The sequence below is a fragment of the Pelophylax lessonae genome (assembly GCF_965119305.1).
Source record: "Pelophylax lessonae genome assembly, chromosome: 1".
NCBI classification, from domain to species: domain Eukaryota; kingdom Metazoa; phylum Chordata; class Amphibia; order Anura; family Ranidae; genus Pelophylax; species Pelophylax lessonae.
In genome coordinates, this window is record NC_138768.1 from 238699088 (window position 1) to 238725719 (window position 26632).

General features: G+C 43.2%; 1 protein-coding gene across 1 annotated transcript in view; it reads right to left on the minus strand.

Moving 5' to 3' along the window:
• Nucleotides 1-11066: 11066 nt before the first annotated feature.
• Nucleotides 11067-26632, minus strand: part of DHX37 (DEAH-box helicase 37) — a 70176-nt gene continuing 54610 nt past the window's right edge. Inside the window, exons 23-28 of the mRNA XM_082261934.1 lie at nt 23100-23214; nt 21611-21748; nt 20960-21054; nt 13268-13341; nt 11571-11668; nt 11067-11451 (exon numbers count right to left, since the gene is read on the minus strand). Coding sequence (XP_082118060.1) covers nt 11363-11451; nt 11571-11668; nt 13268-13341; nt 20960-21054; nt 21611-21748; nt 23100-23214 — 609 coding nt within the window. The 3' untranslated portion in view covers nt 11067-11362. The remainder of the gene's footprint in view (nt 11452-11570; nt 11669-13267; nt 13342-20959; nt 21055-21610; nt 21749-23099; nt 23215-26632) is intronic.

Below are 26632 nucleotides of genomic sequence, written 5' to 3' on the forward strand. Positions count from 1 at the left end.
CAGGGACTCCAGGCATCTGATTGGCCAAGCCCCAATGACATGGAAGTTTCGGTCGCAGCACACAGATCTGAAGGAATGGCACCGGTAAGCCATTCCTTCAAAGTGCATGCGACGGTGACGTCACCGGCTGCTGCTCGCTGAGATATATCTCCTAAATGGTGCACATTTAGGAGATATTAACCACTTAAGCCCCGGAAGATTTTACCCCCTTCCTGACCAGGGGGTTTTTTGCGATTTTTTACTGCGTGACTTTAATGGACAATTGCGCGGTCGTGCGACGCTGTACCTAAACGAATTTCACATCCTTTTTTTCCCACAAACAGAGCTTTCTTTTGGTGGTATTTGATCACCTGTGCGATTTTTTGATCATGCGCTATAAACAAAATAAAAGCGTAATTTTTGCAAAAATAACAATATTTTTCACTTTTTTTTATATGAAATTCCCCCAAAAAATAATGTAAAAATCAAAATTTTTTAACATTTTCGGCCAAATTGTTTTATACTACATATGTTTGGTAAAAAAAATCGCAAAAAGCGTATTTTGATTGGTTTGCGCAAAAGTTATCGCGTTTACTAACAAAGGGAAAATTTTTTGTCATTTTTGGTGTTTTTTTTAACGAGTAATGGCGGCGATCTGCAATTTTTTTGCGGTACTGCGACATTGCGGCGGACAGATCGGGTCCGCCGGTCACACGCCCGCACTCCTCCCTGAACGAGCCGAGGCGGGCGCGCGCCCGCTATTGGCTCTAATAGCAGTGACAGGCGAGTGACGTAGATCTACGTCACTCTGCCTGGCCGGGGCTGACTGCCGCAGTAAATATACTGTGCACAGTCGGCAACCGGTTAAGACTGGAAGGATTTGCCCCCTTCCTGACCAGGCCCTATTTTGCGATTTGGCACTGCGGTACTATGACAATTGCGTGGTCGTGCGACGCTGTAAACAAATAAAATTTATGTATTTTTTTCCCACAAATAGAGCTTTCTTTTGGTGGTATTTGATCACCTGTGCGATTTTTATTTTTTGCGCTATAAACAAAAAAAGTGACAATTTTGAAAAAAAAAACAATATTTTTCACATTCTCAAAAAAAAATGTAAAAATCAAAATTTTTTAACATTTTAGGCCAATTTGTTTTCTGTTACATATTTTTGGTAAAAAAATGGCAATAAGCGTATTTTGATTGGTTTGCGCAAAAGTTATCGCGTCTACTAACTACGGCAAAGATTTGTCATTTTTATTATTTTTTTTTTTTTTACTAGTAACGGCGGCAATATGCGATTTTCTGCGGGACTGCGACATTGTGGCAGACAGATCGGACCCCTAACTGACATTTCTGACACTTTTGGGGGGACCAGTGACATTACTACAGTAATCAGTGCTAAAAATATGCACTGTTACTGTAATAATGACACTGGCAGGAAAGGGGTTAACATTATGGGTGATCAAGGGGTTAAATGTGAGGGGAGTAATTCTAACTGGTGACTTCTGAAATGACCATAGAGACATGTGATCCTATATAGAAGGATCACAGGAGCTCTGTGATCATTCCAGGGAGAAGAACGGTCAGCTGTGTTTACACACTTGTCTTGGTACTCCTCACCTGTTTGCCGCCCCACACGCTTGATACCATCTGAACCAAATTGGTTTATCTTGGTCTCATCAGACCACAGGATATGGTTCCAGTAATCCATGTCCTTAGTCTGCTTGTCTTCAGCAAACTGTTTGCGGGCAGGCATTCTTGTGCATCATCTTTTGAAGAGGCTTCCATTTGGGATGACAGCCATGCAGACTAATTTGATGCAGTGTTTGGCATATGGTTTGAGCACTGACAGGCTGACCCCTCCCCACCCCTTCAACCTTTACAGGCGGGTGTCTCACTCAAAGTCCCCATTTGCCTATGGCATCTTTACTAAAGGGATGGGGGTGTGTGTCTCCCAGCTGATCACATTTAGTTTGCACCCCATGGCTTTTTTGTGCAGCAATGCGTTTTTCGTTGCCAGTCGTGGATTGGAGCAGGTGGGGGAGGATTGGGCGGTCTCCATTCCCATCTGTTTCCAATCCACCTATTAGCAAGCATGTACTTCCCTTTGTGAAGACACTTATACACTCAGGTTGAGCAGTGTTATTTAGTGTTAGGTTCTGCAAGAACGCAGGATGCCTTGACGCTGGCCTTGCAGCTTCCGCATGAATTTGCAAATCTGTGTTAACTAAACTCCTGCTTTTAACTTATTTGTTAGACAGGTTTATTTTGGTTTGTTAGCAGACTGGTGGGTAAGTATTTCGAACTAGGGATTGGCTGTTTTTCACACACCCTCATTTATCCCATCTTGTTTTTCACCCCTTCAACCTCTGCAGCAATGCTAGCAGCACTAATATGTCTATTTTCCAAAGACAACCTGGATAACCTTGTAACACTAATGAGTCACATGACACCTAGGAGGGAAAATGGCTAATTGGGCCCAAATTGGACATTTTCACTTAGGGGTGTACTCACTTTTGTTGCCAGGAGTTTAGACATTAATGGCTGTGTGTTGAGTTATTTTGAGGGGACAGCAAATTTACACTGTTATACAAGCTGTACACTCACTACTTTACATTGTAGCAAAGTGTCATTTCTTCAGTGTTGTCACATGAAAAGATATAATAAAATATTTAGAAAAATTTGAGGGGTGTACTAACTTTTGTGAAATACTGTATACATAACAGCTGAACTCTCTATAGTGATGCTGTGATTGGCCCACAGCTATCACATTGTACCTGGGCCAATCACAGCACCCTGTACCATAAAAATATGAAAGAGGCTTGGTGCTCAAATGCCATTGAAACTCCCACCAATCTGGTGGAATAGGGAATTTGTCTTTGAGAATGAAAGCTCTTGCAATCAATCTTTGCGTCCATTGTGCAATGGTAGACTTTGTCCCTTGTGAGGTCCAGCGAACAGAACAAAGAAGCAATCCATCTGTCTGACTGGAGCAGTAGTTTTGCAGTATGCTCTGGTGACTCTGAATACACCCAGACAATGGAGAGAGATTTATTTTGGATGCTTAGGAGCAGAGAAAAATGATGGGAGGACAATATCCCCATTGGGGTAGACACAACGTTCGGGAAAAAAAAGTGGCCTGAGACGTAAGACAATCTTGTCATTGTGAAGTATGAGGAAAGTCTCTTTACAGGAAAGGGCTTCCAATTCAGAAACAGGTCTGGCAAATGTGATAACCAAAAAGGCTACTTTGCATTAGAGATACTCTAGGGGGAGATCCTTGATAGGTTCAAAGGGTGGTTTCTGCTGGGCAGAGTGAACCAAGTTGAGATCCCAAGGAAGCACAGGGTGGTGCAAGGGGGCTTATTACAATATAAACCTTGAAGAAATGTTTTTACAAGGGAGAGTAAAGGCAGAGGTCTTTGAAAATGAATGGATAAAGCCGAGACCGGATCTTTAAGAGTACTGCAGGCCAATTTCTGGTCAGAGTAATTTTTGGAATTGAAGTGCTTGTGTTTTTTGCTGCAGGCTATTTTGCTTGCAGCAAAAGAAGAAAAAAACTCTAGGTTTTATATCTTTCCCTTAGAGCAATGTAGGAATCAACCACTCAGAAACCCCTCTATCCTTTACCACCTGGGTTTTAACAGTTCTTGAATGTAATTGGCTAAATAGTATTGCATTGAAAGAGGCTACTATTAGGCCTAGAACTCTAAAGGAGAATCCAATATGGGATGCCTTTTGGATCTCAATTCTCAACATGTGCTCGAAGAGAAACAACTTTCTTTTCTGGTAGAAAAACTTTTGCTTGGGATGCGTCGAGGACCAGACCCAAGTATTCCAGGCATAGGGAAGACTGAACAGCAGATTTATTGAAATAGATTATCCAAGTCAAAGACCTGGAGTATCTGTATTGCTCTTGTGAACATTTTCTGATAGCGGTAAAGGTAGGTGAGTATTTCAGAAGGTCATCTAGATAGGATAGCCAAGTCAAAGCCTGAGTTCTGAGCAGGGTAAGCAGTGATAAGTGTTTGTGAACACTCTGGGGGCAGAGGATAGGCCATTTGGCAGTGGTATGGCAATTTGAAGTAAAAGGGGAACATGTAGATAGGTATCTTGGATTCCCCTTGTCAAACAGGCAATAACTGAACTTGCAGGTTCCATGTCGAATATTGAAATTCGAAGGAACGTGTAAGATTTTAAATTCAGAATAGGATAAATACAACCATTGGGCTTTGGTACTGTGAACAGGTTAGAGCAAAATCCTTTGAATATTGTGTGGCACTTGTCTTGTGGCGGTACTGGCACAACAACTCCCTGGCACAAGAGGTAGTTCAGGGCATGTTGCAAATCTAACTGTCCTTGGGCAGTTTTTGGTTGATTTAAAAGAGGAAAGCGATGAGGTGGTAGAGTTTTGTACCCTTTTGAAATCACAAACTGAGTCTAGGGCGTGTTTGGCCCAGAAAGAGGCAAACTGTAAAAGATGTCCCCCTCTCTTAGGAGTGAGGGCACCGGTTTATTGTGAAGAAGGTTTTGGGAAACCTTGGTGTGCCAAGCCTTGCATTGAATAGATGGGATGAAATTAGGTGTTGAATTTGAAGCCTGGTAAAATGGACAGGTGCTCTGCATTTTGAGGAGATAGTGGCTCCTGGAGAAGCACTTTGGTTATATGGCCTAGTCCCCCAGTGCAGGCAGCGTTCTTGTTAATTACATTTGCGAATGCTCACATTACTCCTTGTGACTCAGAACCAAAACCCGAAGAAGGATTTGATTACCTACAGCTATCAAATTAATATACAGGGAGTGCAGAATTATTAGGCAAATGAGTATTTTGACCACATCATCCTCTTTATGCATGTTGTCTTACTCCAAGCTGTATAGGCTCGAAAGCCTACTACCAATTAAGCATATTAGGTGATGTGCATCTCTGTAATGAGAAGGGGTGTGGTCTAATGACATCAACACCCTATATCAGGTGTGCATAATTATTAGGCAACTTCCTTTCCTTGGGCAAAATGGGTCAAAAGAAGGACTTGACAGGCTCAGAAAAGTCAAAAATAGTGAGATATCTTGCAGAGGGATGCAGCACTCTTAAAATTGCAAAGCTTCTGAAGCGTGATCATCGAACAATCAAGCATTTCATTCAAAATAGTCAACAGGGTCGCAAGAAGCGTGTGGAAAAACCAAGGCGCAAAATAACAGCCCATGAACTGAGAAAAGTCAAGAGTGCAGCTGCCAAGATGCCACTTGCCACCAGTTTGGCCATATTTCAGAGCTGCAACATCACTGGAGTGCCCAAAAGCACAAGGTGTGCAATACTCAGAGACATGGCCAAGGTAAGAAAGGCTGAAAGACGACCACCACTGAACAAGACACACAAGCTGAAACGTCAAGACTGGGCCAAGAAATATCTCAAGACTGATTTTTCAAAGGTTTTATGGACTGATAAAATGAGAGTGAGTCTTGATGGGCCAGATGGATGGGCCCGTGGCTGGATTGGTAAAGGGCAGAGAGCTCCAGTCCGACTCAGATGCCAGCAAGGTGGAGGTGGAGTACTGGTTTAGGCTGGTATCATCAAAGATGAGCTTGTGGGGCCTTTTCGGGTTGAGGATGGAGTCAAGCTCAACTCCCAGTCCTACTGCCAGTTTCTGGAAGACACCTTCTTCAAGCAGTGGTACAGGAAGAAGTCTGCATCCTTCAAGAAAAACATGATTTTCATGCAGGACAATGCTCCATCACACGCGTCCAAGTACTCCACAGTGTGGCTGGCAAGAAAGGGTATAAAAGAAGAAAAGCTAATGACATGGCCTCCTTGTTCACCTGATCTGAACCCCATTGAGAACCTGTGGTCCATCATCAAATGTGAGATTTACAAGGAGGGAAAACAGTACACCTCTCTGAACAGTGTCTGGGAGGCTGTGGTTGCTGCTGCACGCAATGTTGATGGTGAACAGATCAAAACACTGACAGAATCCATGGATGGCAGGCTTTTGAGTGTCCTTGCAAAGAAAGGTGGCTATATTGGTCACTGATTTGTTTTTGAATATCAGAAATGTATATTTGTGAATGTTGAGATGTTATATTGGTTTCACTGGTAAAAATAAATAATTGAAATGGGTATACTGTATCTTTGATTTTTATTAAGTTGCCTAATAATTATGCACAGTAATAGTCACCTGCACACACAGATATCCCCCTAAAATAGCTAAAACTAAAAACAAACTAAAAACTACTTCCAAAAATAGTCAGCTTTGATATTAATTAGTTTTTTGGGTTCATTGAGAACATGGTTGTTGTTCAATAATAAAATTAATCCTCAAAAATACTAATTTGCCTAATAATTCTGCACTCCCTGTATTCACTTCACTATGCCCATAAGTAGCTCTGGGGAAGGGACAAGATGTATGTCAGTTCTTTTATCCTGGAAAAGAGGAATTTTAACCTGTAAATTCCATATCATACAGTAAAGTACAGGATACTGGCAACCAATTCAAACACCATGGGTTATAGCTTTGTACCTTCAGGTGATTGGACACTGGCAAGCTTTTGAGGACTTTCCACTCCTTGCTCCCCTGGGGATCCCCCTCTTATAACCCTTCCCTACTCCATGAGTCCTCGGTTTTGTAGCAATCAATGCAGAGTAACCAGGAGAGGTTTTGGGAGGGTGGCCTATGTCCTATACTGTACTCCAAGATATGGAACAGGTAGGTCAAAATTTCTAATCTTAATTGTACAGTGCAAGACACAGGCATCTTACTTATACAATATTGGACACCCCAAAGGAATGAACACAAAAGGTGGGCAAAACTGGGCAACAACTAGGCAAAAGGCCAAAAAACAACAGGGGTAAAACCACCAGGTTCAGAGTACCGCTGAAAGAAGATTGCAACTGAAAACAGCCTCAACAGAAAATAGAATGTTCACCTGGTAAGACTTTGAAAAAGTATGAACAGAGGACCAAGTGGAGGCCTTACAGAGTTGGGCAACAGAGGCTTGGTACCTAAAAGTGCAGGATGCTCCAATAGATATGGTGGAGTGTCCGCGTAACAGTTTAGGAGGAGATGTTTGTTTTAGAGCATAAGCTCTAGTGATCAAATTCCTTAACCACCCAGCAATGGTGGACTTTGAAGCTGCTTGTCCCTTGCAGGGACCCCGAAGAAAACTCTGAGATACATCTAACAGACATAAAGGCTACTTTGGTGGTAAGAGACTCAAAAGAAATAGCCTTGATGGGTTCATACAGTGTTTTGCAAGGCAGAAAGAACCAAGTTACACTATCAGGGAAGCAAAGGGTGATGCGGGGAGGGCTCATACGAAGGGGTGCTGAGAACTATATTCTGTTCAAGTTCTAGTTGTAGTAATGTCAGAGTAATCTTTGAGAAGGAATTGACTGTGCTCAAACCAGGCAAAGTAAGATTTCCTAGTATGATAATAAATCTTCCTGGAAGTGGCTTTTCTTGCCTTGTAGGAATCACAGACTAGAGACCTATTTTTCAGGACCTGGTTTTCAACAGCTGTGCCGTTAAAGATAGAGACTATGAAGCATGGTGGAATAGAGGGCCTTGGGAGAACAGCTCTGTTTGGTTGGAAGAATGCCAGGGGTCTTCTTGCAAGAAGTCCGAGTACGTCTGTATACCCGGTTCTTCTAAGCTAGTTTGATACAAGATGAATAACGGTCTTCTTTTCCCACTCTATATTCTGGCGTAGGCGAGTTATAATGCTCAGGGGATGGAAGGCATACTCTAGTCTGAATTGAGACCAGGGTATAACTAAAGCATCCAAGGCCAGAGCTAAAGGATCCCCTGAATACGCACAGGGGTAGCTTATTGTTCCTGGAGGTTAGGCTATGCAGATCAGGTGTCCCCCATTTTTGGCATATCAGACTGAACACATCTGAATGAGGAGACCATTCCCCTTTGTCCAAGCGGTGGCGGCTGAGATAATCAAGCTGCCAACTGCCCACTCCATGGATGTGAATTGCAGTTAGATTTATTATTAAGAGAATTTGGTTTGCTTCCTTCAATGCAAATAGTCAGATGCCCCCTTGTATGCGCCACTGTGGTGGCATTGTGTGACTGCACCCAAATAGGGTGTCTGTTGAGAAGAGTGGTTGAATGCAGATAGCCTGATAGCTCTGAGTTCCAAGATTTTGATAGGAAGTTTGGCCTCTTCCCTTGGCTATGTTCCTTGAACCATCAAGGATTGGGGGACTCCTCCACAGCCTGACCCAGCTTCTGTTGTAAGAACTTTCCAGTTGTAGGGGAGGAATGTTCTTCTCACTCTCAGAGTTGTTGAATGAAATTGGGTGAAAGGTACTTCTTTAAAGAATGCAACCATTAGGCCTAGAATATCTCACTGTGGGATTTCTTTTCATCTCAGATGTTGAGCATGAGCTCCTAGAGAAAGAACTTTTTTTCTGGAAGAAAAACATTTGCCTGAGATGCATCTAGAATTAGACCAAGATACTCCAGGGCCTGACGCAGCAGAATTGTCTTTTAGACAGTTACTGAGGAACAGTGGTCTAGATATAGTTTTACTGAGTTCTTTGAGTTCTCTCGGATGTACGCCATCCGGGCCTGGTGATTTATCTGTGTTAATTTTATCCAGCCTTTCCCGGATTCCACCCTCTGTAAGCCATAGCAGCAAGTCCTGTGTATTACTACTAACCATACATTCATGGTCAGTGTACCCCTCCTTTTCCTGTGTAAAGACAGAGGAGAAAAAAAAACATTCAGCACGGTTGCCTTTTCAGTGTCCTCTATAACCATCCTCCCCTCATCGTTAAATTATGTGTGCAATATGCTCTGCCCTAGTTTTTTTGCTGTTGATATATTTAAAGAACTTCTTTGGGTTCTTTTTACTATCCTCCGCTATTTGCCTCTCAAAGTTGATTTTAGCCATTTTGATTTCGTATTTACTTTTCTTATTTGCCTCCTTGTATTGCTCGAAAGCCGATAATGTGCCCTCTGATTTATATTTCTTGAAGGCCATTTTTTTACCCCTAATACGTTTTTTAACATTATGGTTTAGCCAGCCAGGTTTGGCTTTGTCTCTTCTAAATTTATTTCCCATAGGAATGCACTGCCTTGAAATGTTTTGGGATGATTTGACAGAAGAAAATGATGAGGAGATAGAGTTTTGAACTCTATCTTGTAACCTTTGAAGACCACTGATTGAACTGACAGGTCTGGCAAGTCTGTGGTCCTGAGAGATGCAAACTGCCAACAGAAGTCTCCTTACTCTTAGGAGTGAGGGTGCATCTTCATTGTGAAGAGGGCTTTGGCGAGGACTTAGTGGCCTTTGGAGGCAAAAGTCTTGCGTCAAAATAAAGGGCTGAGCCTAGATTTTGAAGTTGAATCCTGGAAGTGTGGGGAAGTGCTCTGCATTTAGGGGAACTAGGAAAACAAGAGGCAGGTTTTGTTACCTTTCTCTGAGGAAACAAAACCTTTCCACCTGTGACTTCTTTAATGAATCTGTCAAATGCCTCACCAAACAGACATCTTCGTTCTGCTATCCAAGCTTTTAGCCAGAGAATTCTGTGCATATGAACAAATTAATTCTGTATTTGTCTCGTGACCTGTTCCAAGGCATCTACACAAAAAAGAAGGGCAAATGGAAGTGGTTGTAATTTATCTATGACCCCACAATACTGAAAGACAGGGTAATGTTGGTTGTTCTTTGTCTTGGTCCAATTAGCTGTGATTTGACATATTGAAATAGCAGCAAGAGCTTGTTGCAGGGCTGCCAGGGTAAAGAGAGCTTCAAAGAGTTTTTTACATTTTCTGTCCACAGATTTTTTTTTAAAAAGTGGAACATCTTTAAAAGGTAGAACATCTTTAATGGGTACAGTGAGATGTATGTTCAGGACAGAAATGGCAGGATCAACCACAGAAATAGCCCACTTTTCCAGCTGGATATAATTTAGAAAATACTTCTGGGTAAGGGAAAACCCTTTCAGGGGTGACACAGTCATCAAAGACTGCACATTCTGTTTGTGAACAGAGAATGTTTTGGCTTAGGTCTCTTTGTGCCCCAAGGATTGTGGTGAGATGGAAGAAAGTCCACCTGTACAATGTGTCAAGGCTTTAGCGTACAGAAGCAAAAAGCTTTTCAACATTAGCAAGCATATTGTGGGAAGCTTCCTCTTCAATGTAGTGACAATGGGGCGGAGAGAAGTCTTCTGCAGTTTGCTCCAACATTGCTTCTACGTCCTCTTTATTTCCCCGTGATGCAGCATCATCTAGGACCAGAAGATTAGGGTTTGACTCCAGTTGAGAATGGGGAGTATGAGAAGAGGCAGGACATTTTTTTACTCTGGAGAAGGATGGCTGAATTTCATCTGAAATCGTTCCTCTTACATTAACATCTCCTCTGCCTAGGGCTCTCTTTGCGGGTATTGATTATCTTCATGTTTTTATCCCTGTATTGTCTTTTGTAACTTGACAGGCTATTTGACCACATGGTGTGATGTAATGCTGCATACTGATTGTTTTTTTTCTATTTTTTCAATTTCACTGTAATATGATGTACTGATTAATTCTGTTCTTTTTTTTTCTCTACTTGGCACTCCTGTTGAATGCCTTGTTTGACTGTACCACAAGCTTTATCGCCTTTAATAAAAAGAGTTTAGAAATCTGTAATCTGCCCTAATACCTGCTGAAGGACACATTGAGGTTAATTTACTAAAGGCAAATATACTGTGAACTGCAAGTGCACTTTAAGTGCATTTGCTCTAGATCTGAGGGAAAGCTCTGAAAAGAGGAGAAGCTCTGAAAAGAGGAGAAGCTCTGAAAAGAGGAGAAGCTCTGAAAAGAGGAGAAGCTCTGAAAAGAGGAGAAGCTCTGAAAAGAGGAGAAGCTCTGTTGGTTTCTATCATCAAATCATGTAAAAAAAAAAAAAATGCTGTTTTTTTATTTTCCTTGCATATGATCGAGTATTCTTTGCAAAGTGAAGTTTTACCTCATTTACTGAGCTCTGGTGCCAAGTGCACTTGCAGTGCACAGTATATGTGCCTTTTGTAAACAAACCCCATTATGTCACACACACATTAACCAAAGATAGTCTGGTTTACATCCACACAAATATAGAAATACTTGGGTAAAAATGTTTATTTCAATTCCGTATGTACATATGTTACAGTATGTACTCCATCACAATGGGGCCTTGATGGCCATGTGCAGATTATAATACAGAAATTTCACAAAAACCAATAAGAACTTAGTTACATTGTAACAATGTATGATATCCATTATAAAAGTATGTTCGTAAACAGAATATTATGCAGTCTGGGCAATTTGATCTTGACTATATACTGAGACACTTCTAGGCAAAGGTTCTTCAACATGTATAGTCAGTATTCATTCCATGGACAGCAAAAGAGCAAAGCTCAATCAGAGGAGGTGGCTGGCGGCCAAGCTTTAGATAAGTCTTCGTGTACGGCTTCAGGAATCCACTGACAAAAGGCATGTAGCAAATCTGTGGGTGAGGAAGCAGATGTTTCTTTTTTAAGTAGAAGACACACACACACATTTCAATATACGAACGTACAGCCGGTTATTACAATGACTCATAGGGTGGGGAGCATGTTTACTTACATTTTGGGTCCTTTTTCCAAGCAGCCAGTAGTGAAGAAAGGTTATCTGCATGCTTCGAAACCAAGGCTTTTAGTAACACTTCTGTTCTAGGTTGTAGTCTACAGGGAATTAAAATGAAGTGTTATTTTTAAAAATTATGGTCTGCATTGCAAGCACTAGCACACACTATTTATACAATTGGCTCACTTTTATATATTCTTCAAATAAAATTCCATTGAAAACAAATATAAACAAATCCGATATATGCATCAGCAGCAGGATCTTTTTACTTAAGTGAATCATAGCCCTACACACAACAGTCAGTTGGTAGTTAGCCCTCAACACTGCAGTCACAGGGCTGCTAGCCCTTCACACTGCAATTACGGGGCAGCTAGCTCTTCACACTGCATTATTGGAGTAGGTAGCCCTTAACACTGCAGTCAGGGGTTAGCTAGCTCTATACACCACAGAGAAAGGATAACTAGTCCTTTATGCCAAACCAAAATATACAAATATGTTTTTAAAATATATTTTAACCTGTTTAGAAAACAAAACTACGATCATCAATACGAGGGTGTACTTTTTCACTCATGCTAAAGATGCATGGGGAGTATTTTGCAGCTCTCATTTATTTTAGAAAATGAAAAAAAAAAAAAAAAAGAAAAAAAAAAGAAAAAAAGGAAAAAGCATTTTTTTTCTCTTTTTTCAATTTTCAAAACTTTGTGACAAAAAGTGAGATCTGCAAAACACTCAACATGCCTCCCAGTAAATAGCATAGGGTGTCTACTTTCCGATAAGGGGTCATTTGGGGGGAGGGGGGTTTGTGCTATCTTGGCATTTCATGGCCCACAAAACTGTGATAGGTAGTGAGGAGTGAAATCAACAATTTACGGCCTTGGAAAGCCTGAAGGCGGTGATTGGTTTTCGGGGTCCTGTACGTGGCTAGACTCCCAAAAAGTCTCACACATGGGGTATCCCCATACTCAGGAGAAGAAGCAAAATTTATTTTTCAAACACCTGTGACAAAAAAATTAAATATTCAATGAGCTCAACATGCCTCTCAGGAAATTCCTTAGGATGTCTACTTTCCAAAAAAAGGTAATTTGGGGGGGGTTGTACTCCCCTGCCATTTTAGCACTTCATGAAATGAGATAGGCAGTCAGAAATTAAAGCTGCGTAAATTCCAGTATATACACCATAGTTTGTAGACTTAATAACTTTTGCGCAAACCAATAAAAATACGCTTAGAGTTTTTTTGTCAAAGACATGTAGCTAAATACATTTGTCCTAAATGTATGACAAAAATTATTGGATAAATAAATTGGATATTTTTTATAAGAAAAAGTAGAAAATAAATTTTTTTCTCAAAATTTTTGCTCTTTTTGTAATATCACACAAAATAAAAAGCGCAGAGGTGATCAAATACCACCAAAAGAAAGCTCTATTTGTGGGAAAAAAGGACGTCAATTTTGTTTGGGTACAGCATTGCATGACCACGCAATTGTTAGTTTAAGTAATGCAAATTTAAAAAAATGGCATGGTCATTAAGGGGGGCAAATCCTTCCGGTCCAGAAGTGGTTAAAATTGCTGTGGCTCAGAGCATCTATTGCCCATAAAATCATGTTTCCCATCATCAAGACACTAAGACTAAAACTCATTACAAGCGGCAAAAAAATAACTCTATGATGTTCCTTTCCTTGAGAGTAAATATGACTTACTTGGCCCATGATTTAAGCATGGTTGTCGGGCTTGACAAGAGAATATTGGTGTAGGAACCCAATTTTTTTACCACCTATAACAAAACATGGCAGTTAGTGTTTACAGAACATACTTTTTCTGAAATGTCAGTACAAAAACCCACTAAAATAGCAAACTCATCCCATATACTGGCTAACGTAAATACACAAAACATTTCCCTACCTGCACTCTGTAATCCATTACTCTACATGCTGACCAAAGTCAATGATTCTGTGCTTGTAACCCATAGGCCCAAACAGTTCTGGTCCAGCAAAGGCCTGCCATGTAAAACTCCCAATCCTCACATGTACTCTCTCTTTGGGAAAATAGTTATTTGCATAAATTCCAAGGGAGTATAATCTGATGCCTCACTTTGCTTTTACTTTCAATGACAGTGGTAAACAGGACTAACAGAGAGGGTGAATCTCCTTAATGGGGACACAGACAGCAATAAAAAAAAAAAACAAAAAAAAAAAAAAACAAACTGATGTTATAATATTCCTCCCCTCTATCCAAAACTAAAAAAAAAAAGGTTTGTCTTTAGCTATACTTTAAAAGCAGCAAAAAGATTAATGGTGTAATAATGAATACTAAATTGCATTAGTTTCTGCGTGGAGATCAGTTTGAGTAAATTCAGACACTTAAGCCCCGTACACACGTACCGATTGTCGGCCGTAAATATTCGGCTGACGACCGATCGGCCAATTGTAGGCTTGTTAGTATGATGCTTCCGACAGCGCATTTTCGGCCGAACAGAATCTGTCGTGCAGGCATTAAAATTTTTGTTGGCCAACACCAGAACGGCCGATTGTTCGCCAGTCAGTACAGATTTCAGCCGACAGACAGCAGATTAGCAAGACTAGGCATGCTCAGAAAAGATAAAAGACAAGGAAAGTTAACCATCACATGACATCACTTCTGCAGTCGGCTGTTGTTGGCCGACAAAATTCGTGTGCAGTCTTTTGCAGTTTTCAACAGACACGACAGCCCTGGACAAAAGACGGCCGATCGTTCGGCCGACGATCAGTACGTGTGTACGGGGCTTTACTCCAAGGTGCTCTAATCTGTAAAAGGCTTTGTCCATCTTTTGAGCTTTCCACCAATTACATTTTTTGAACAAGATTATTATTAATAATAAATTATATTATAGTTATTAGCCCCCTACACAGCCTCCAAGATGACCACTGTATCACTTTTTGTCAGTGTTCTCCTCAGACCTATTTTGCATGGCTGGCTTTACTGATCGCTTTTGCTACTGATAGTATAGCTACTGTCAGGACATTCATGGAAGTAAACATGCACCAGCACGCAGATAACGAATCCTTGGCAGGAACCTGTGTAGGCACACATGTCGGTACATCAATGTGCGCAACGTCTGTGAGCACCAGCTCACATTCACAAATGCCCAATCTCAGAATGGGCACCAAGCACCCTATTTGGAGCAACGAATAGTGACCGATAATCGATGATCTTCAGCTACCTGTGCTCCTTGTTCATGGGTTTCCTGGTGTTCCTACTGCCTGACTACCCATTGCTGACTTGACTTGTCCCTGGATATCTCTATGACACTCTCCTGATCATGACCTTGGCATGCTGTTTGACCCTGCTTCTGTCTGATCTCCCGTGTATGGCCCCAGCTTGTCTCCAGACCCTGCTCCTGTTGCTGGCTATTTATCTGTGCATGACCCCGGCTTGTTTTCAGACCCTGCCTCTGTTACTGGCTGCCTACCTGTGTATGACCCTGGCCTGGCTCTCGACCATGTCTTTTCTTCTGGTTGTCAGCTTTCATATCACAGCTCTATCACCCATCTTCATCAAGTCCTGTCTACCCTGCCTTTCAGATCTGCCTTCTAGGTTCTACCTTGCACTTTTCCACCACAAGTGCACAGGTTCCTTACCACAGCTCCTTCCATGGGTGATCACGGGAGGTCCTTATGCTGAATCGGTTACCTTCCCTGCAGACCATCTCTATAGGCCACTATATACTGTTCAGGACTCCAGCACCCGTACTGCCCTGAGCCTTGCATCCCTGTTTCCACATTCAGGTGTGTTTGGACCACAACCGCAAGGGAAGCCCTCTTATCATACAGGTACATGACAGCTATCAAGGTCACTAGACAATGCAAGCTCTAAAACACCCAAAAACAGAAGAACTTCACACAGAGAGACATACAATACAGAAAACATTTACAAAATAAAACAGGGTCCCCAATAGGACAGAATTAAATATCCAACTAAAAATAGCTCAGGCCATACCCAAGCCAGTAAAAATTGCAATGACTGGCTTGTAAAGTTGTGATTTGTGTTTTATATGAAGGATAGCGTACATCTGGAAGAAATATTTTAGATATCCATACAAAGTCCTCAGCATAGTTAAGGAATAATGAGATTTTTGACTTACCGTAAAATCCATTTCTCTTTCGTTCGTTGACGGACACAGCTCCTGTCATTCTTGACCATTGGGTTATGCTCCCTCTACAGGAGTAGGACACTAGGCAGAAAAAACTTCTGGCTACACCCATGGGCAGTCCCAGAGGGTATACCTCCTCTTCTAGTCACTCAGTTTTGTTACAAGCAGTGTTAGGAGAATTATAACTCCACAGAGGGGTGGGTGCTTTGTCCATCAATGAACATCTGAGAAATGGATTTTACAGTATGTCAAAAATCCCATTTTCTCTTTTATTAATTGACGGACAAAGCTCCTGTAATTCTTGACCATTGGGACGTTCCAAAGCAGTGTTAAGGGTGGGAAAACAGCAAAAAAAATTCCCAAGGCTAAACAGTAGCCAACCAAAAAAACTGGAGCCCACCTGAAAAAAAATATACCCTCAAAGAGGATCAGTTCCTCTTAAACCGCAGCCTGTAAAAACCTTGTAGCCAAAGGAAGCATCAACAGATGCCAACACATCCACTTTATAAAACTTTGTGTGCACCGACGACCAGATGGCCGCCTTGCAAACCTGCGTCACTGACGCCCGATGACGGAAAGCCCAGGAGGCACTAAGCGCCCTGGTAGAGTGCGCCTTGACGGGGAAAGGAGGAACCTGACCCCTGATGGAATAGGACTGAACCACTGTCTGTCTATCTTATCCATCTAGAAATGGTTGCAGAGGAAGGAATGACGGACAGGGGCGAAACAACACTTCATCCTTGTGAATCAGGTGATAGCCACCAAAAAGGCCACCTTCTGGGACAGCGTAAGCAGAGGAATCTCCCGAATATTTTCAAAGGAAGGTTTCTGTACAGCTGAAAACACCAAATTAAGATCCCAAAGCAGCAACGGAGCCCGCACTTGAGGAACTAAATGTCGGACACCCTGAAGAAAAGTACGCACCAGGGAGAGTGTGGCCAAAGGTCATTGGAAAAAGACCGTTAAGGGCCGATACCTTGCCCTTGATGGTATTCATGGCCAATTTCTGTTCAACCCTCCATTGAAGGAAGGTTAAGGTTAAAAACCGAGCCACCGAGAAGGAGTGAGGATGAACCCCAAGAGACTCACACCACGCAAAGTACGTCTTCCACATATGATGGTAGAACTTCCTAGAAGTAGATTTTCTAGCTTTTAACAACGTAGGAATAACCAACTCAGACAAACCTCTATCCTTTAGCACCTGGCGTTCATCAGCCAAGCCGCCAAAGCCAGCGACTGTAAAGCAGGATGGAAGATCTGTCCTTGGGACAGCACATTCTCCCTGAGAGGAAGCTTCCAAGGAACATTATTGACCAGCCACACTAGATCGGCGTACCAAGCCCGATGAGGCCAGTCCGAAGCCACCAATATGCCTGGAATCCCTTCTGCCTCGATCCTTCGTAGGAGTCTGGGCAGAAGCTTGAGAGGAGTGAAGGCGTAGATCAGATGATACTGACCCCAAGGGGCCACCAGCACGTCTGTGGCATCCGCCAATGGATCCCTTGACCAAGACACAAACCTCTGCAACATTCTGTTGAGCCGAGACACCAACAGATCCACCTTGAGGGTGCCCCACCGGAGACACAGCTGATGAAACACCTCTGGATGAAGGGGCCACTCCCCTTGGTCCAATGTTTGCCGACTGAGGTAATCCGCCTGCCAATTTTCCACCTTGGAAAAGTGTACGGTGGAGAGGGCTGGAATGAACCGTTAAGCCCACCTTAGAATGCCAGCTACATCCAGAGCCGCCAGGACACTTCTTGTGCCCCTTTGGAGATTGACATAAGCCACGGCCGTGGCATTGTCCAATTGAATGTGCATTGGGCATCCCTGAAGACGATCCATCCAATGATCCAGACACAGTTTGATCGCTCGGAGCTCCAAGACATTGATCGGCAGTCTTGACTTTTCCAGCGCCCAGATCCCCTGAGCAGAATGCTTGCCGAGGACACCTCCCCAGACAGACAGGCTGGCGTCCGTGGTGACCACTGTCCAATACAAGGGGAGGAAGGATTTTCTCAGCCAAACAGCCGGAGAATGAAGCCATCATATAAGGGACTCCTTTGTTCCCCGACTCAGCCATATCGGATTGTCCAGAGACTGCAGAGTCTTGTCCCACATAGTCAGAAGAATCTCCTTTTGCAGGGACCTCGTATGGAACTGTGCAAACAGAACCGCCTCGAAGGTAGATATCATCAGGCCCAGCATCCGCATGCAAGTCCAGAGGGATGACCATTTGTTGGACAGCAGGAGGCAAATTGCAGTCTGCAATTTCTGGAGTTTGTCCAGAGGAAGGAGCACTCTGGCTATGGCCGAGTCCAGAGTTAGGCCCAAATAGTCCAGCTTTGTGGACGGAACCAGGGCAGACTTCTTAAAATTCAGAATTCAGCCGAACTCCCGCAGAGTTCGTATTGAGATCTCAAGGTTCTCCACCAGAGCAGAGGGAGATTCCGCTCGCAGAAGGAGATCGTCCAAGTAACCCAGTACCATGACCCCCTGTTGGCATCACAAGGCTAGCACCAGAGCCAACACTTTTGTGAAGACCAGAGGAGCGGAGGCGAGACCAAGGGGTAACGCCACAAACTGATAATGCTCCTCTCCCACAGCAAAGAGAAGAAAATGCTGGTGACTGGCACATATAGGAATGTGAAGATAGGGATCCTTGATCTCTATAGAGGCGAGGAAACCCCCCTGACGTAGGGATGCCACCACCGTTAGAATGGACTCCATTCTGAACTTCTGTACCTGCATAAAGCAGTTGAGCGCCTTGAGGTCCAGGATTGTACGTGCTTTGCCTTCCTTCCTGGGGTCTGTGAAAAGGTTTAAGTAAAAGCCCTTAAATTTTTCTGAAGTCTGAACCTGATCAATCACCCCTTGAAGGAACAGCTCTTGTACCGCCCCAAACAGACCCTGTAACCGGTCTGGGGACAGGCGCAGATCGAAAGGAAAAAACCTTGCCAGGGAACAAGAGCGAAACTTGTAGCCAGACCAAATTACTTTGTGGACCCACTTGTCTTGTACCAGGGAAGTCCACGGGTCAGGAAACCAGTGAAGACGTCCCCCCACCCCCGATACGGGTGAGGGTGCACCTTCATGCAGAAGGAGCCTTGTCTGCGGGTCTGCAGAAGCCCGCTCTCGGCTTGCCAGACCAGGTTCGTTTGGATCAACCAGAGGAGGCCCTGAAAGGCTTTGAGCCCTTGTCAGTTGACCCTTAGTAGGCTGCGGAAGAAAGGTACTCTTCCCCTCTGTGAGACCTTTAAATAAGTCATCCAGGGTAGCTCCAAACAGGCGATCTCCTTGAAAGGGAAGACCAGTCAAGGCCTTTTTGGAAATCTGGTCCGCAGACCAGCATTTGAGCCAAAAGACCTGCTGAAGGACCACCGCCGAAACAGAGCGGCGAGCCTTCAGGGGAGTCGCATCCAAAGAGGCATCACAGATAAACTGCAGCCCCTGGACCAGCTGGTCCGCCAGCTCAGCAAAGGTAGGGGGGAGCTGTTCTCCCTCCAGGTCACGGCGTAGGAGCTTAACCCACTCGGTCAGAGTTTGCGACAACAGGGCAATGGTAAATACCGGCCTCATTGCCGAACCAGCTAAGGTGTACATAGTGCGGGCCACAGCCTCCGCCTTCCAGTCAGCCGAATCCTTAAAGGTTGGGGACTCTTCAATCGGAATCATGGCTGCCTTGTTTATCTGTAAACTGGAGGGTCCACCACCGGTGGCACAGTCCACTTCTTAAGAGTCACCAAGGGGACCCCACAAAAAAGTGTAATAGACTGCTAAGGGACAACCCCCACTGTACTGGCAGCATCACCCGGTCGCCAAGCACAAGGCACAGAGCGATCCTCAGGAGAGAGGGAGAGGACCCCACCAGACTCAACTCAACGGAGTCAGCACTAGGGGATAAGGAGGGGATCACCACCCATAGGGCTCCACTGTCATGGCTGCCACTATTTACAATGGCAAACAACAAGAAAATGGTTGCCACACTACATAAACATGGCCCTTGTGTATAGGAATAGACAGGCAACAACATAATGGCAGCACCACGAGGCATACAGGGACCCAGAATTGAAGGACCAGGCCTCAGGACATATCTAGGCAGGACGGGGGACCCTAGCAGGAGCCTCTACGAGGTACAACCCCCCCCCCCACAATTGATCATTCGGTCGCCAGCAGCGCACCCACCCCCCCGGCCCCCATCGCCAGTTGTTAGTGCCCTGCCCCCACCCCAGGAAAGTGGTCAGACCACCCAAAAATAAATACATCCCCAGCATATGTAGAGGGGGGGGGGGCAGACTGAGGGACTTGGCAGGGGGGGGGGTGCCTGCGTGAAGGAGGGAGGGTAACACGGGGGTTTGACCATCCCAAGGAGGGGCCCACATCCACCTCAAAACCCTCCAGGGGTAGAGGGGGGAACAGCTACTCACCATACCAGGAACCTGGTGGGCACTGCTCCAGACAGATCCTTCTCTCCCATCAAAATGGGGGGGGGGGGCTATCGGCCAGGGGGAATGCTGCGACTCAGACCGAGGCCAGGTCACATGCGACCTCGCTAGACGTTTACCTCGAAGGGCCAGCCCCCGTCCAATGGGCCTAGGTCATGGCCAACCCAGCGCAGAGCTGAGGCATGCGCGCTCTCCCTGGCCAGACTGGGGCGACCACTGGATCTAGATTATCCAGCCCGTCACCCAGTCTGGCAGTTGATAGTAGATCTCACAGGAAAAATCCAGGAGGAAAAACATTTTCTATCTAAAAAATGTTGCCAGGAGGAAAAACATTTTCTATCTAAAAAATGTTGCCAGGAGGAAAAACATTTTCTATCTAAAAAATGTTGCCAGGACCAAAGATCCCAGCAAGGAACTAGGTCCTTACTCCTGACTAGGCAGAAAAAAAAACTGAATGATTATAGCAGGAAGAGGGAGTATACCCTCTGGGAATGCCCATGGGTTAAGCCAGAAGTTTTTTCTGCCTAGTGTCCAACTCTTGTAGGGGGCAGCATAACCCAATGGTAAAGAATGACAGGAGCTTTGTCCGTCAATGAACGAAAGAGAAAATGAGGTTTTATATAATGTGTGTATATTTGTATAGATAGCCAAATATGATGCCGGAGTTCTACTTTCCTGTATGTGTGTGTGTAACACTTGTGCCAGTGCTCAGTTGTAAGTGTGATAGTCATATGTAGCCATAGGGGAATGGATAAAACTTCCTTTTTTCACTCCAATTCTGTATTCTTGTACAACTACTGTATGTTGTCTATTCATACCTTTCCTTCCAACAAACACTTGGCAAAATATTTGTAAAGTTCAAGACCATTTGGATAATCAACAATCACAGCAGGCAGCTGCCATCCAACTCGATCTAAGGGATAGAGCATTACAGAGTGAGATTACAAGACACCATCTGCAAGGTGATCTTAGCTAAAGTTTTAAAATTATCAAATTTAACATTCTAACAATCAAGGGTTACAATCATGCAAAGCCAATATTGAGCACTGAAGTCAGAATGAAAATCATAATTTAGCTCCACAAGAGAATGACATTTGACCTAAACAGTATACCTTTTAAATAACACATTTAAAAGGTCTATATACTTTTTATAAACTTGGTATTGCATATGCGTAAGAATGGGTCCATTGGTAAGGGCATGCATGGGGCTTATAACTCTAGGACAGCATATTTGCAAGAAAATAAATGTTACATCTATAGGGGGCATAGTGCAAATAGCTGCAAAACTGCCTAACATGTAATCTCAAAGAAAGATGGCAGTGAGTGAACTCTTGTTGTTTTGAATTTCATAAGCTCCAATATCAGTAGAATTACAGCAAACTTGCATTTACAAAAACGAAACTGTAAGCACATAGCTGTGACAGCATGTTGGCAAGTAAAGTTGATCAAGTATTTCACAATATACATACAGAAAGTACTAGTTCTGTGACATTTTATTCTTCCTGTTTCAGCACAATAAAATGGTGGAGGGTCTTCCAAAGGGTCTGCAAAGTGACAGTATTGTGGAAGCAGAGCAGGAATCCACTCAGACTCTATGGATGAAACACCTGCAATAAAGGCATAAGGCATTAGAAGTGTCTCTGAAACATACTGTTTGAGGAAAGAAATACAAACTAAGAATTACAGAAAGCCAAAAGAATCAACAGATTTCTGTGAAAATTAATGTTGAATCTAAAAACAGTTTGATGTACATTTTTTATTGTGTTTGTGATTACTTAAAGGTAGTATTGAAACATTTATTGGTTAAGAACATCAAATACAGCTAACGTGTTTCAGGAAAGAGGTGCAAATTTCAACTTCCAGCTCAGGAACAGACGTCAACAGATTATCTGTGTCCAGTGATATTTGTCCATCCTCGAATGGATGTTAACAGTGGCATGTGCCTTAAGATCCATACAGTCACTGCGTTTTTTAGTGTGTTCTTAATTTTGACAGACTGGTTGCATGAAACACCTGTTATTCCCTGGGCCCATAAACACCACTCTCTGCACTAACGTACGGGTCTGTACACCCATGTGAAGGAAGCCGTAGGGCCGGTTTACACTACTGCGGGTGCGTTGATCGCATGTAATTCGGAGCGCACTGCTCCTTCATTACATGCGATCTCCTGTGCGGATGCGAACTCAGCCATACACTTTGTATGGCTGAAATTCGCACCGCACCCGCACAAAAGACGCACAGGACCCTTTTTTTCAGACACATCAGGATCGGATCGCATAGTGGTTCACACTTGTGCGATCCGATCATGTGCGAACTGTCAGATCGCACTGCGATATGCGATCAAACTGGGGGTGTTGTTAACATTTAATTGACACCCCCTGCATATCGCATATGGCAGTGTGAACTGCCTCTTGTGCGGATGCGATGCGGGAACAGGCTGCAAATTCGCAGCCTTCCCGCATCGCACAAGTGTGAACCGGCCCTTAATGTACAAAAGACAGCAAGAAAACAAAATATGCCTTTAAAATAGCCCATTGTATAATATAATTATGCTATACAAATATAGTTTTGTGCTACTTAATAAATAAAACAAATATGTGAAAATAAATATCAAATTCATCAAAAGCAAATGAGAAATACATACGTTTAGGAGTTTCTTTAGATTAATTTAGTATTTATTTTCACATATTTGTTTGTTTTAATTATGGAGGAGTAGTGCAACTCTATATTTTATGTATGGTTTGTTTGGATGCGAGAACACATTTAAGTGTTTTTCAGCAACTCAGAGTTATTATTTTTTACATTTTTTATATTTTATTTTCAGCACTGGATGGTAGTGCACAGAGAATCTCCAAATTTTTTAATATTATGATACACTTCTTTTAGATAGCTGCACTCTTTTCATCAAATTTTATTTGTACATCTAAGGCACAGAAACAATGAATGGCTAAATCATACCTTTCATGTACATCTTTGTTGTTTCAAAAATTTCCTGGTAAACTACAAAATCGGGAAGCTGCTTAAATAGGGAAGAGTTTGGATGGATGAACACTGGATCTTCAAGGAGAGGAGTCTGCAGATGTAAGTAAAAAAGACTGTAAGGAATAAATTACATTGAAATCAAAGGGGAAAAAACTGCTTCATTACTTCAGCAATAGTATGCTGCTTGTGAGTCAGAATACCAGCTTCCATTTAAAGAGGTTCTAAAGCTTTTCCTGCATTAAAGTGTTACTAAACCCAGATCCAGCATTCACTAGATCTGGCCTCCCACAGTACGCAGAACATGTTAATGCAATTATTTTAGTAAATATAAATTTATAAATCCCTTTTTTCATCAGCTGTATATATCAATTAGAACAATCTTGTGACTTGTATCAGTGAGTGCTGATAGATTGTAGGAAGAGTTTTCATTTCTCCGCAGATTGTCCTACCAGGCATCAAGACCCTTGATTCTCTGTCTGAACATGTACGGACAGTGCTGATTCGCCCTGTGCTGATCCCATGTACCCTCCCAAAAAAAAAAAAATAATAATATCTAGCAATACACACCAAACTGTGCAGACTGACTCCATAGACTGTAAATATTAGATTATGTTTTGGAGTCCCTTTGAAGGAGAGGATCAGAGAAGACAGGATTGAACAGCCTTTTTACACAATACAGAGGATTAACCCCTTAGAATCCACACTAAGAGGTATAACAAGCATGCTTTACTGTATATACAGATTTTACTGTTGTGGGTTTAGTAACACTTAATCATTCACCTGGGGTGGCATCTTTATTATTAACAGTGTTCCAAATTTCAATATGCCCCCATCCACAGACCACATTACCCGCCACCACATTTGTGGGGAAAAGACCCTTGTCCTGTCAACATTGGAATAAGCTGCTTTCTTAATGCAGGTGTTTGGAAGCTGGCAGTGGGTATAGGGGCAATGAGGATGACAGAGGTAGTGTGTTAGGAAGGTATCAGGTGGGATGAGGATGAAAGAGGGTGGGGTATTAGTAAGGTTGCAGTGGGTTGCCAGGTGTGATGAAGATAAGGATGACAGGGGGTGGGGTGTTAGTAAGGTTGCAGTGGGTTCCCAGTAGGGTTGCCACATCATCCCTTTAATCCAGGACACACATTAATTACACAGGTTCTGTGGCTGATTAAGGTGGTAATTAAACTCACTTGGTGCCTTATGTGCATTATATAAGCCTCAGAACCTGTGTAATTAATATGTGTCCTGGATTAAAGGGATGAGGTGGCAACCCTAGTTCCCAGGTGTGATAAAGCGGAGGATGATAGGGGTGAGGAGTTCGTAAGATATCAGTGGGTTGCCAGGTGTGAGGAGGATGGCAGGGGGTGGGGTGTTAGCAAGGTTTCCATGGGATGCCAGGTTTGATGAAGATGAGGTTAACAGGGGGTGGGGTGTTAGTAGTGTATCAGTGGGTTGCCAGGTGTGATGAGGATGAACATGAGGATGAGAGGGGGTGGGGTGTTAGTAAGGTATCAGTGGGTTGCCAGGTATGATGAGGATGACAGGGGGTGGGGTGTTAGCAAGGTTGCAGTGGGTTGCCAGGTGTGATGAGGATGATGGGGGTTGGGGAGTTTCATAAGGTATCAGTGGGTTGCCAGGTGTGATGAGGATGATGGAGGTTGGGGAGTTTCATAAGGTATCAGTGGGTTGCCAGATGTGATGAAGAGGAGGATGACAGGGGGTGGGGTGTTAATTGCCAGGTAGGATGAGGATGACGGGAGAGAGAAAAAAAAAAGAAAAAAAAGGCACAGAAAGAGAAATAAGGATTACAAATATAAAAAACAAAGAAAACATAACACATTTTTGCCATGATTTGTATTATTTATGAAATTGGAAAATAAATGTATTTTTAAAAGTTTAGAAATATCTTTGACCTCATTATGCACGTCTGCAGGCTGTAACTGATGCTGTTGAGAAGTAAAAAAAAAAAAAAAAAACAACACCACATGTTCAGTGGTGTTATCTCCTTTATGGAATTACTGCCTCTTGAAATCCTGTATAGCCTGTGTCCTCATGCTTTTATGGGAGACAAAGCCTCCATCAAACAAGATGTGACACCCCACCCACTGTGTTCTTTTTTTGTAACTGGGCATGGAGGGAGGAACTGGGCTGTTATTTTGTCATTTAGGATCTGTATACACACCCACATGTGTGATGTCACTATCATGTGACCTGAATAGCACAGCTAAAACTAGGAAGTGTCCTATTCAGCAATAGAGACCAAACTGAGCATGTGCAGCTGAACTACACTTACTGTGCTTATCTGGACTTGTCCAGAGTGAACATGCAGAAGGAGGAGGATCTGTGCATACAGGAGCACACAGCCTTTTTACACAATGCAGAGGATTAATCACTTAAGTTACACAGCGAGTATAACAAGCATGCTATTCTGCATCTACAGACAGATTTTACTGTTGTGGGTTTAGTAACACTTTAAGCTTAAAAAAAAGTTTAACAGATCAAATCGATCCAGCGATGTGCACAGCTTTATCTCTTCTTCACCCCTCTTCCTCTTTACACAAGGACTCGAGCAGCAGCAAGAGTCATTGGCTTGTGCTGTTGTCAATCAAATGCTGTAAGGAAGAGGGGGCGTGGCCAAGCCCAGCTGTGTGTCTATGGAGCGCGGGTCCATAAACACACACACCTCAGGAGCAAGCATTCACTATGTGCCCCCATAGCAAGCTGTGAACACTTGTTCAATTGCTTGGTAACACAAATTGCTACTCAGCCAATCATATGGCAGCAACTCAACGCATGTAGGCATCTAGACATGGCGACGATGACTGGCTAAAGTTCAAACAGAGAAACAGAATGGGGAAGAAAGGGGATTTAGGTGACTTTGACTGAGACATAGTTGTTGGTGCCAGACAGGCTGGTTTGAGTAATTCAAAAACTGCTGATCTACTGGGATTTTCATGCACAACCATCTCTAGGGTTTACAGAGAATGGTCCGAAAAAGAGAAAAGAGATATCCAGTGAGTGGCAGTAGTGTGGACGTAAATGACTTGTTGATGTCTGAGGAGAATGGGAAGACTGCTTTAAGATGATAAAAAGGTAACAGTAACTCAAATAACCATTTGTTACAACCAAGGTATGCAGAATATCATCTGTGAACACACAGCACATCGAACCTTGAAGCAGATGGGCTACAGGAGCAGAAGACCACACCGTGTGCCACTACTGTCAGTGAAGAACAGGAAACTGAGGCTACAATTTACACAGACTCAGCAAAATCGGAGAATAGAAGATTGGAAAAACGTTGCCTGGTATGAGGAGTCTCGATTTCAGCTGCCACATATAGATGGTAAGTTCAGAATTTGGCATAAACAACATGAAAGCATGGATCCATACTACTTTGTATCAACGGTTCAGGCTGGTGGTGGTGTACTGGTGTAGGGGATATTTTCTTGGTACACTTTGGGCCCCTTAGTACCAATTGAGCATCTTTTAAATGCCACAACCTACCTGAG